Raw genomic sequence first — 12500 nt, forward strand, 5'->3', positions numbered from 1 at the left:
GACCCCCCAAGGTTAAAGGTCTGTCTGAGGGTTAAGACTTGGTTTTAGGATTAGGGTTAGAATTAGGTTATGGTTAGGGTGAGGGTAAGGGTTAAGGTTAGGCATTTAGTGGTGATGGTTAGGGTTAGGGTAAGGGGCTAGGGAATGCATTATGTCAATGACAGGTCCCCACAAAGATAGGGAAACAAACGTGCATGTGTGTGTGTGTTTGTGTGTATGTGTGTGTCTATCTGTGTGTGTGTGTGTGTGTGTGTGTCTCTGTGTGTGTGTCTCTGTGTGTCTCTGTGTGTGTGTCTCTGTGTGTGTGTGTGTGTGTCTCTGTGTGTGTGTCTCTGTGTGTGTGCTCCCGCGTGTGTTTCCGGCATGACAAATGTGTGTGCTAACGAGTCACCCACAGCTTGCTCCTGATTGGCCGAGGCGGACAGCAGGATGAAGGGGAGGATCATGGGAAGGCAGCCGATGGCGTCCAGCTGGCTGTCAGGGGGCGAGGAGCTCAACTCCTTCCTGCTGCGTTCTTCTGCAAACGCCAAAACCTGAAAAACAAAGTGAGGGTGCGTTAGGTTTACCTGCCAGGGCGAGGTCTTTGTGTGAGGGTGCGTTAGGTTTACCTGCCAGGGCGCGGTGGGCCGGTCGTCCTGCCAGCTGGAGAAGAAGGAGCGGTGCGAGGACTCGGCGTAGGAGTCGCGGTGCGAGCCGGGCGTGGTCAGGAAGTGGACGTAGTCCGCCAGAACGGCGGCGCGAGCCTCTGGCTGAGAGAGGTCACTGAAGCGCCCGGCGACCAGCGAGCGAGCCGCACGGAGGGAACAGAGGACGTTGAGGGTGTTGTCTCCGGCACGGAGACCTGCACACACACACACACACACACACACACACACACACACACACACACACACACACACGTCACCTCCTGGGATTAATGAAGCTGGTACTCTGTCACACCATGTGTGTGTGAGTGTGTGTGTGTGTGTCTCTCTGTGTGTGTGTGTGTGTGTGTGTGTGTGTGTCTCTCTGTGTGTGTGTGTGTGTGTGTGAGTACCTTGGTGGTAGTGGGCGGAGCCTCTGGAGGACCTCCACAGCTCCAGCTTGTCGTGGAGGATCACGTTCCCGACCACGTCGGGGCGCCTGGCGCCGGACGGCCCGGCGGTCCGACCGCTGCCGGCTGCAACGCAGACACTAAACGTAAATACACCTAACCACTTCCTGTTGTTCACATAGATAAACCTAACCACTTCCTGTTGTTCTTCACATAGATAAACCTAACCACTTCCTGTTCTTCTTTTCAGGACTTTTCCGTGACTTATATATACCCTAACTAGCCAGAGCTGGGAGTCTCTGTGTGTGTGTGTGTGTGTGTGTGTGTGTGTGTGTGTATCTGTGTGTGTGTGTGTGTGTGTGTGTGTGTGTGTGTGTGTGTGTGTGTGTGTGTGTGTGTGTGTGTGTGTGTGTCTCTGTGTGTGTGTGTGTGTGTGTGTGTGTGTGTGTGTGTGTGTGTCTCTGTGTGTGTGTGTGTGTGTGTGTGTGTGTGTGTATCTGTGTGTGTGTGTGTGTGTGTGTATCTGTGTGTGTGTGTGTGTGTGTGTGTGTGTGTGTGTGTGTGTGTATCTGTGTGTGTGTGTGTATCTGTGTGTGTACCTGTGTGTGTGTGTGTGTGTGTGTGTGTGTGTGTGTGTGTGTATCTGTGTGTGTGTGTGTGTGTGTATCTGTGTGTGTACCTGTGTGTGTGTGTGTGTGTGTGTGTGTGTGTGTGTATCTGTGTGTGTGTGTGTGTGTATCTGTGTGTGTACCTGTGTGTGTGTGTGTGTGTGTATCTGTGTGTGTGTGTGTGTGTGTCTCTGTGTGTGTGTGTGTATCTGTGTGTGTGTGTGTGTGTGTGTGTGTGTGTGTGTGTGTGTGTGTGTCTCTGTGTGTGTGTGTGTGTGTCTCTGTGTGTGTGTGTGTATCTGTGTGTGTGTGTGTGTGTCTCTGTGTGTGTGTGTGTGTGTGTGTGTGTGTGTGTACCTGTGTGTGTACCTGTGTTGGAGAGGCTGAGGATGCTGGATGGGTGTGTGTCTCTGGGAGAGTTAAAGTCTGATATCCAGCCTCCGAAGTCCCGCTGGATGTCGTCCACGTCGTAGTACCAGTGCACCGGCATGGACATGGAGTCGGCCGCACACATCGCCCACAATGCATCACTCACCGCCCGCCGCACCAGAGCCATCTCACCTGCAGAGGACGCAGTGGAAACTCACATTTAAACGTCATTTTTTTACACTTCCTCTGCTCTTTTTTAACCTTTAGACACTTTTATAAATTTCATTTTTGGGGCTTTTTTCAACACTCTGTTTCGAAATATTTAAAAAATATTAAATAAATAAAATGTATTAATTTAAATATATAAATAAGTATTAATCCTTTTAATTACAAAAGCATGCCATTCAAAAAAAATATTTTTTTTAATTTTATTTTAATTTATGTATTTGTTTTATATTTTATACATTTATTTTTAGTTATAAAAGCATGTTATTTTGTAAAAATATTTTTTATTAATTGTTTTAATTTTTATTTATTTCCATCCTTTATATTTTCATACTTTTCTTTCCTTTCATACAATCATACATCAGCCAACAAAAGATATTTTTTTATTTAATTTGTTTTAAGTTAGTTTTTTTTAAAGTGATATAAAACGTTCTGCATAATTTGTTAAATTTTTTATAATAAAAATTGTATATATATTCCACATTTTTTTGAGTAAAATAAAATAATATAGACATTCTGCATTCTTGTCCTTCAAAATAAAGCTCTAAATATTCCTTGAAACTAATCTAAACAAGTCCTTCAAAATATTTTTTTTATAAACGTATTTTATTTTTTTGGATTATTCTTTGTACACATTAAGATGTCTAAACACAAATCACATGCAGTTCATAAAATATTTTTTATTACAAATTAATCTAGTCTAAAAAAGAGCCAAATACTTAAAAAAAAAAAAAAAAAAAGTAATGTCGAAAGAAATTGTCCAAACAATGTTGGAAAACGTCGACAAAAACGTCCAAAAAAGTGTCCAAAAAAACCTTGAAAAAGGAGACAAAAACTCCCACATGCCCTCCGTAAATTACGCCCATGGTGGTATTAATACGGAGTATCTTTTCAGTGTATTCAGTACAACTACTGAATACAAAGGATCTGAATACTTCTCCCCCCGCTGGTTGTTATAGCCTGTACTATAACCTCTCCATATCTAACGTTATATCCTATATATCTATATATAACTTCATATTCCAGCAGTGTTGCTATCCTCACCTGTCATGGAGCTTTTAGTCGACCTACAGCGTCTCTCTGCTCTTCATCAATCCGCATTTTAAACTTTCATAAGTCCCTTTTTTCCCCTGTTACAAAACCACGCCGTCACGCTAACGTAAACAAATAGCAGTTAGCGTCTCGTTAACGTTCTCCTATTACATCCGGGGGTTTTAACCGGTAAGCAGTAGTAAAAGTTGACTTTTCTAAGCTTTGTAGGACAGAAGATTATATAATATGTATGCCGAATTCATCCGTAGGATATACAGAGAACATTCAGTAATGATTGGATGTGATAGGACCTACGGTATTTAGGCCGTGTGCAAATACATCTTAAACTTGTACTTATGTCGGTGCAGTTCAGCTGCAACTCTTCACCGCGGGCATATATATATATATATATATATATATATATAGGTTTATTTAAAGCTAACACATGTTTATTAAGACGGTATAAGAGCATGTTATTTGGCATGTTAGTTTTAATATATATTTGTATTTATTTATTTTAGGTAAACAATTTTTTATGTAAATATATTTTATTTTTTAGATTCTTTTTTATAGTTTTATTAATATTATATTCAGTGTTATTTTTGTATGTATTTTAAATTATAATATTTTATTATTTTATTTATTTGTACGTTCATTAAACGTAAATATATATTTTATTTTTTATAATTATTTCTTTTATTTGTATTCATTTATTTTATCAATTTGTCAAATGTTTTGATAGTGTTAGTTTTTTTTTATTTATAATAATTGTATTTTATTAATTTATTGTAGTTAGTTATAAAAGCATGTTATATGAACATTTAAAATCGTATAAAATAAAGAAAAAGAAAAGAACGATATTTCCTAACTGGCTGTGTACGGTGGTCGATGTAGGTCAATTCCAAAAGCGAAGTTCGCCTTTGGGTTTACGGGCCCTAAGTGTGGGCTTCCAGGCAGATACACTGCAGTTAGCCGACAAATACGTCTTAAATCTTTATCAACAATTGGGTTTATGTGCAAATTATAAAGCAAAACAACGTTTATAGTAGTATAGGTGAAGACACATTACGTTTAAAAGTCGAAAAACTACCTGAAAAACAAAAAACCGGGAAATATTTACACATTGAGGTCAACGGCGGCCGTTGAGGACCAATATATACGGACAATGTAAATCTGTAAGAAAAGCGAATGTATGATATCAATGCTAGAAGATGTTGTTGTAAGATTAAACGTTACGTTTGATATAAACGGCTAAAAAGAAAGTGACGCTGCTGCTGACGTTAATGTTAATTAAGGTTGTTAGTATCACAGTTAGTATAACGCGGGAGGAAGCTAACGGCTACGTTAACTTACGTTAGAGCGGTGTGTTTTTAGCTAAGCTAAGCTAAGTGGGAGCTAACAGGCTAACGTCTCTGATGGAAGAAGAGCCGTTAGACCCACAAGATGTCGGTAAGAACATCCATGTTATATTGATATTATTTTAAACTGCGTGTCGCAGTAATCCATGTCAACCCAGTCCTTAACTAGCTTTACTTCACTTCAGCTTTTTCTATCCCTCGGTACCATTTACTTCTTTACCGCCTCTCTTTCTTTCACTTGTTTACTTTTACTGTGTGTGTGTGTGTGTGTGTGTGTGTGTGTGTGTGTGTGTGTGTACTTGTGTTTTAAGTTAAGTGTGTGAGTGTGTGTGTGTGTGTCTACTTGTGTTTTAAGTTAAGTGTGTGTGTCTACTTGTGTTTTAAGTTAAGTGTGTGTGTGTGTGTGTCTACTTGTGTTTTAAGTTAAGTGTGTGTGTGTATGTCTGTGTCTGTCTGTGTGTATTGAAGTTATGTGTGTGTGTGTGTGTGTGTGTGTCTACGTGTATTGAAGGTGTGTGTGTGTGTGTGTGTGTGTGTGTGTGTGACTGGGTTTTAAACAGTAATTTCTGGAGTCTCCATGTTATTGTAGTCCAGGTGTATCAGTGACCTAATGGATAATCTCTGTTGTGTTTAATGTGTATGTGTTTCTCTGTGTGTGTGTGTGTGTGTGTGTGTGTGTGTGTTTCTCAGAGCGGGCGAAGACCTTCTGGGCCGAGGAGGACGTGGATCAGGTGTTTGACGGGATCTTTGATTACCTGGATTACCTGAAGAGAGTCCTGAAGAAGAACGCTGCGACAGATAAAGGTCAGACTTTGACTTCCTGTCTGTTTTTGCGTGGCGATGTTCAGCCCTTCCTGCTGAGCTGACGGTGACTTGTTGTTGTTGTTGTTGTTGTTGTTGATCAGAGTATGTTCAGGGCCTGAAGCTGCTGGAGGCTCTGAACTCTCCGCTGGCCTCCGCTCAGGACTCCTCCGTGGTCCAGGTGGTCATCGGCGCTGGTAAACGCTCTTATTCTGAAAGGAACTGTGTGTGTGTGTGTGTGTGTGTGTGTGTGTGTGTGTGTGTGTGTGATTTTTAAGATCAGAACACAAATAATCATGATCCCTCTTATCTTTAACCACTGAAATAATGTGTGAATAAATATTTCTCATGTGTATCAGTCTTATTTTGGCGGTGTCTTCCTGTCCAGATGAGTGTCAGCAGCCGGCCTACAGCCCCTCCCCCCCCTCCCCCCCCTCTGGCGAGTCGTCGTGCTCGACAGCCCCCCCCGCAGGCCGGGAGGAGGACCTGCAGCCTCCACTCACCCCCAACCAGCTGCAGTACCAGCTACACACCTGCACCAAGGTACCACAGCTACACACTGTATACTACACACTCTACACACTCTATACTACACACTCTACACACTGTATACTACACACTCTACACACTGTATACTACACACTGTATACTACACACTGTATACTACACACTGTATACTACACACTCTACACACTCTATACTACACACTCTACACACTGTATACTACACACTCTACACACTGTATACTACACACTGTATACTACACACTCTACACACTGTATACTACACACTCTATACTACACACTCTACACACTGTATACTACACACTCTACACACTGTATACTACACACTCTATACTACACACTCTACACACTGTATACTACACACTCTACACACTGTATACTACACACTCTATACTACACACTGTATACTACACACTCTACACACTGTATACTACACACTCTACACACTGTATACTACACACTGTATACTACACACTCTACACACTGTATACTACACACTCTACACACTGTATACTACACACTCTATACTACACACTGTATACTACACACTCTACACACTGTATACTACACACTCTATACTACACACTCTACACACTGTATACTACACACTGTATACTACACACTCTACACACTGTATACTACCCACTCTACACACTGTATACTACACACTCTACACACTGTATACTACCCACTCTAAATAAAAACATGTAAGTACCTGTGTATGAAGTCTTATTTTGGCGGTGTCTTCCTGTCACACCCTTTACATCACACTGTTGTTGTCCCGGCTGTTTCCTTGCAGTCCTGTCTGCCCAGTTTACCCAGCATGCCTCACTCCGCCACGGCGTTCTGGGGCCAGAACCCCCTGAAAGTGCCGCTGCTCTGCGGCTTCAGGCGGCTGAGCGCCGTGCCGCTGATGATGTCATCCGGAGGGGAAGGCGACGCGGGGGCGGAGCAGGACGTGGAGGACTGGGACGTTGTCTACAAAACCCCGTGTGGGCTGAGCCTGCGTAACCATGACGACGTGATGCGTTTCCTGTTGGCCACAGAGAGCTACGACGTCATGCAGGTAAAGTTACTTAAAATGGCGACTCCACTGACTCTGTCTGTTTCTGTAGAAGTCTGAGAAAATGAGACGACTTTTCATAATACGTTTGTTTCTTTTTTTAAATGTGACTTTTTCTTCTGAAAATATTTGACTTTTATTGTGAAAGTATTACATTTTTTTCTAAAATTATTTGACTTTTTTTTTTAAAAATATTTGATTTTTTGTTCTAAAAAATATTTGACTTTTATTGTGAAAGTATAAAAAAATTCTAAAAATAATTGACTTTTTTCTCTAAAACAATTTGACTTTTATTTCAAAAAATATTCTGACTTATACAGTGAAAATATTAGCCTTTTTTATTTAAATAAAATTGATTTTTTTCAAAAATATTTGACTTTTATTGTGAAAATATGACTTCTTATTTTAAATGACTTTTTCTTCTGAAAATATTTGACTTTTATTGTGAAAGTATTCAACTTTTTTCTTAAAAAAATTTGACTTTTTTTCTAAAAATATTTGACTTTATTTTCTAAAATTATTCAGACTTTTTTTCTAAAATTATTTTACTTTTTTTTCCTAAACATATTTGACTTTTTGTTCTAAAAAATATTTGACTTTTATTGTGAAAGTATAAAAAAATTCTAAAAAATAATTGACTTTTTCTCTAAAAAAATTGACTTTTATTTCAAAAAATATTCTGACTTTTACAGTGAAAATATTAGCCTTTTTTATTAAAAAAATAAATAAATATATAACAAAAATATTTGACTTTTATTGTGAAAATATGACTTTTCTTATTTTAAATGTGACTTTTCTTCTGAAAATATTTGACTTTTATTGTGAAAGTATTCAACTTTTTTCTTTAAAAAAATTTGATGTGAAGTATGAAGTATTACATTATTTTCTAAAAATATTCTGACTTTTTCTTCTGAAATTATTTGACTTATTGTTAAAGTATTCAATTATTTTCAAAAAATATAGTCACATTTTTTTTTAAATATATTTATTTTATAGTATAAATATTTTTATTGTGAAACTGTACTGTCAACTTTGTTTCTTAAAATCATTGACTTCTTTTTAAAAAAAAATTGACTTATTTTGAAAATATACTTTATTTTTCTAAAAAATATTGCGACTCATTCCTCTCAAACTGTGATCCTCTCGCTGTGTGTTTTCACCTTATAGCAAAGTTACCTGGAACACTTTTTTTATTTTCAAAAAATATTTGACTTTTATTGTGAAAATATTCAACTTTTTTTCTTTAAAAAAATTTGACTTTTGTTCTAAAAATATTTGACTTTTATTGTGAAAATATTACTTTTTTTTTCTAAAAATATAGTCAAATTTTTTGTTTTGTTTTGTTCTAAAATTATTTGACTTTTATTGTGAAAGTATTCAACTCTTTTCTTAAAAAATTTGACTTTTGTTCTAAAAATATTTGACTTTTATTGTGAAAGTATTACATTATTTTCTAAAAATATTCAGACTTTTTCTTCTGAAATTATTTGACTTATTTTTTTTCAAAAAATATAGTCAAATATTTTTTTTAATATATTTTATAGTGTAAATATTTTTATTGTGAAAGTATTACATTTTTTTCTAAAATTATTTGACTTTTTTTTCTAAAAAATATTTGACTTTTATTGTGAAAGTATAAAAAAAATTCTAAAAATAATTGACTTTTTTCTCTAAAACAATTTGACTTTTATTTCAAAAAATATTCTGACTTATACAGTGAAAATATTAGCCTTTTTTATTTAAAAAAATTGACTTTTTTCAAAAATATTTGACTTTTATTGTGAAAATATGACTTCTTATTTTAAATGTGACTTTTTCTTCTGAAAATATTTGACTTTTATTGTGAAAGTATTCAACATTTTTCTTAAAAAAATGTGACTTTTTTTCTTAAAAAAATTTGACTTTTTTTCTTAAAAAAATTTGACTTATTTTTCAAAAAATATTTGACTTTTATTGTGAAAATAATATATAATACTGGAACATGTGGTTGCCTAGCAACGCCTGGTTCAAGCCTCTGTCTGAAACCTTCCTCTGCAGATGGACTTCTTCACCTTTAACCCGTGCGTCCGGTTGGACCCCCCCCAGCCCGCTGGCCCCCGGCGGCCCGAGATGGACCTGAGCCGCGGCGTGGAGCCCACGCCCGTGCAGCTGTGTCTCGCCGACTGCGGCGCCCGGCCCGCCGAGTTCCGCTACAGGAAGGAGCGCTGGCCGCACGGCTGCTTCCTGAGCCGCGGCCCGGCGCTGTTCGCCGCCTGCTGCGACTGCACCGACGGCTGCAGCGACCCGCAGCTCTGCGCCTGCGTCAACGCCACCACCGGCGGGCGCCGCTACAGCCACCACCGGCTGACCGAGCCCGTAACGCCAGGGTGAGACGGGAGGGGGTGGTGTATGTGTGTGTGTGTGTGTGTGTGTGTCTGTGTGTGTTTAAATTAAGTGTGTGTGTGTGTCTCATTTTGTGTGTGTGTGTGTGTGTGTGTGTTTAAATTAAGTGTGTGTTTAAATTAAGTGTGTGTGTGTGTGTGTGTGTGTGTGTGTGTGTTTAAATTAAGTGTGTGTGTGTGTGTGTGTGTCTCATTTTGTGTGTGTGTGTGTCTCTGTGACTCTGTGTGTGTGTGTGTGTGTGTGTGTGTGTGTCTCATTTTGTGTGTGTGTGTGTGTGTGTGTGTGTGTGTGTGTGTGTGTGTGTGTGTGTCTCATTTTGTGTGTGTGTGTGTGTGTGTGTGTGTCAGGCTGTTTGAGTGCGGCCCGTGGTGCGGCTGCGTACGGACGCGCTGTCAGAACCGTCTGGTCCAGCGAGGGATCACCGTCCGCCTGCAGGTCTTCCAGACCGGCGCCTGCGGCTGGGGCGTCCGTTGCCGCGACGACCTGGACCACGGCACGTTCGTGTGCATCTACGCAGGTGAGACGCCGTCGCCGTGGATACGGGGGCTCATGTTGTCTTTCATTCTTATTTCCTTTCATGTTTCCCTGCTTCCTTCCTTGTTTCCTTTCATGTTTCCTTCCTTCTTTCCTTCCTTGTTTCCTTCTTTCCTTCCTTGTTTCCCTGCTTCCTTCCTTGTTTCCTTCTTTCCTTCCTTGTTTCCCTGCTTCCTTCCTTGTTTCCTTGCTTCCTTCATTCTTTCCTTGTTTCCTTGCTTCCTTCATTCTTTCCTTGTTTCCTTGCTTCCTTCCTTCTTTCCTTCCTTGTTTCCTTGCTTCCTTCCTTCTTTCCTTCCTTTCTTTCCCTGCTTCCTTCCTTGTTTCCTTCCTTGTTTCCCTGCTTCCTTCCTTGTTTCCTTCCTTGTTTCCCTGCTTCCTTCCTTGTTTCCTTCCTTGTTTCCTTCTTTGTTTCCTTGCTTCCTTCCTTCTTACCTTCCTTGTTTCCTTCCTTGTTTCCTTCTTTCCTTCCTTGTTTCCCTGCTTCCTTCCTTGTTTCCCTGCTTCCTTCCTTGTTTCCCTGCTTCCTTCCTTGTTTCCTTGCTTCCTTCATTCTTTCCTTGTTTCCTTGCTTCCTTCCTTCTTTCCTTCCTTGTTTCCTTGCTTCCTTCCTTCTTTCCTTCCTTTCTTTCCCTGCTTCCTTCCTTGTTTCCTTCCTTGTTTCCTTCCTTGTTTCCCTGCTTCCTTCCTTGTTTCCTTCCTTCTTTCCTTCCTTGTTTCCCTGCTTCCTTCCTTGTTTCCTTTCATGTTTCCTTGCTTCCTTCCTTCTTTCCTTCCTTGTTTCCTTCCTTGTTTCCTTCTTTCCTTCCTTGTTTCCCTGCTTCCTTCCTTGTTTCCCTGCTTCCTTCCTTGTTTCCTTGCTTCCTTCATTCTTTCCTTGTTTCCTTGCTTCCTTCATTCTTTCCTTGTTTCCTTGCTTCCTTCCTTCTTTCCTTCCTTGTTTCCTTGCTTCCTTCCTTCTTTCCTTCCTTGTTTCCTTGCTTCCTTGCTTCTTTCCTTCCTTCTTTCCTTGCTTCCTTCCTTGTTTCCTTGCTTCCTTCCTTCTTTCCTTCCTTGTTTCCTTCTTTCCTTCCTTCTTTCCTTGCTTCCTTCCTTCCTACTATGTGAGGGCAGTGTTCCATGTTATGAATGTAAAACGTATCTAAAACATACATACATTTTCAGGTTCATAATTGACCTTTCGCCGGCCCCTCCCCCAAAACGGCCATTGTCCAATCACACATCATAGCAACAGTTACTATGTGAGCAGGTCCGCCAAACATTGACTCCAAGTAAGATGGTGAAGCGGTGCGCCCACGGCGTTTGTAAATCGGACACTAGATACCCCGAGAGATTGTCTGGAGGAGTTGTGTTCTTTCCATTCCCAAAGCCGAAAACAACGTGAGCGGAGCCAACAACGGATACAACAGCGTGGACGGTCCCACTCACAGTTAAACATTACAAAGCGTAAATACGTCTGCTCAAAGGTAATGCTAACAGCTAACTCGTTACCGTGTAGTCTAGATCTACTAACTAGAGGCAAGAACAACAATTGGACCAAAGTTATGATTACTATGGATATCATTGCCAGAATGTTAACCTACTCTCTAAGCTAAGTTTAACGAGCCCTGTCGGTACACGATCCGTTCTGCACATGCGCAAGATAATACTGTTTTACCGAGGATACGACCTGCACGATCTGTTCCACGCTAGCCTATGGCTAGCCTCCACCGGGAAGCTAACGTTAGTTTAGCTAACAGCTAATTCGGCTAACCGCTAGCTGACAGCTAGATTCAGTCTAAAATAACGTTAACTCAAACGTAATGGGAAAAGCAGCTACAGCTAAATTAAGACTTCACAGTAATAACAATAAAGACAAGTATTGAGTGATTGTATTTTAAATGAGCACAAGTAGAGTAGAACTGACGTAACAGCTGTTATATATGTTAGGTGTTTGTTATATATGTTAATGTTTATTTTCACGTTTTATTTTGAGGGTCTTTTAAAGTTATTACATGCTGTCTCAGCTAGCAGTTAGCCGAATTAGCTGTTAGCTAAACTAACGTTAGCTTGGCTGTGGAGGCTAACAGCAGACCGCTACAATCAGCTAGCGGTCTGCTGAATGAGCCGTTAGCTAAACTAACGTTAGCTTGCCTGTGGAGGCTAACGGCAGACCGCTACAATCAGCTAGCGGTTAGCCGAATTAGCTGTTAGCTAAACTAACGTTAGCTTGCCTGTGGAGGCTAACAGCAGACCGCTACAATCAGCTAGCGGTCTGCTGAATGAGCCGTTAGCTAAACTAACGTTAGCTTGCCTGTGGAGGCTAACGGCAGACCGCTACAATCAGCTAGCGGTTAGCCGAATTAGCTGTTAGCTAAACTAACGTTAGCTTGCCTGTGGAGGCTAACAGCAGACCGCTACAATCAGCTAGCGGTCTGCTGAATGAGCCGTTAGCTAAACTAACGTTAGCTTGCCTGTGGAGGCTAACGGCAGACCGCTACAATCAGCTAGCGGTTAGCCGAATTAGCTGTTAGCTAAACTAACGTTAGCTTGCCTGTGGAGGCTAACAGCAGACCGCTACAATCAGCTAGC

At 40.3% G+C, this 12500-nt stretch overlaps 2 protein-coding genes across 3 annotated transcripts in view; one reads left to right on the forward strand and one right to left on the reverse strand.

The window, feature by feature from the left end:
* LOC118494513 overlaps positions 1–3575 on the reverse strand; it is a 4134-nt gene extending 559 nt beyond the window's left edge. Inside the window, exons 1-5 of the mRNA XM_035998818.1 lie at positions 3280–3575; positions 2011–2202; positions 1037–1159; positions 609–841; positions 351–533 (exon numbers count right to left, since the gene is read on the reverse strand). Coding sequence (XP_035854711.1) covers positions 351–533; positions 609–841; positions 1037–1159; positions 2011–2202; positions 3280–3286 — 738 coding nt within the window. The 5' untranslated portion in view covers positions 3287–3575. The remainder of the gene's footprint in view (positions 1–350; positions 534–608; positions 842–1036; positions 1160–2010; positions 2203–3279) is intronic.
* Positions 3576–4160: 585 nt separating this feature from the next.
* The window catches only part of setdb2 (SET domain bifurcated histone lysine methyltransferase 2), a 12819-nt gene continuing 4479 nt past the window's right edge, over positions 4161–12500 (forward strand). For both annotated transcript variants that reach the window (XM_031319847.2, XM_035998368.1), the window contains exons 1-7: positions 4161–4716; positions 5316–5429; positions 5531–5623; positions 5815–5969; positions 6750–7016; positions 9051–9379; positions 9743–9912. In XM_031319847.2, the coding sequence (XP_031175707.2) occupies positions 4683–4716; positions 5316–5429; positions 5531–5623; positions 5815–5969; positions 6750–7016; positions 9051–9379; positions 9743–9912 (1162 nt within the window). In that variant the 5' untranslated portion in view covers positions 4161–4682. The remainder of the gene's footprint in view (positions 4717–5315; positions 5430–5530; positions 5624–5814; positions 5970–6749; positions 7017–9050; positions 9380–9742; positions 9913–12500) is intronic.

The sequence above is a fragment of the Sander lucioperca genome, chromosome 24 (genome assembly GCF_008315115.2).
Source record: "Sander lucioperca isolate FBNREF2018 chromosome 24, SLUC_FBN_1.2, whole genome shotgun sequence".
NCBI lineage: Eukaryota > Metazoa > Chordata > Actinopteri > Perciformes > Percidae > Sander > Sander lucioperca.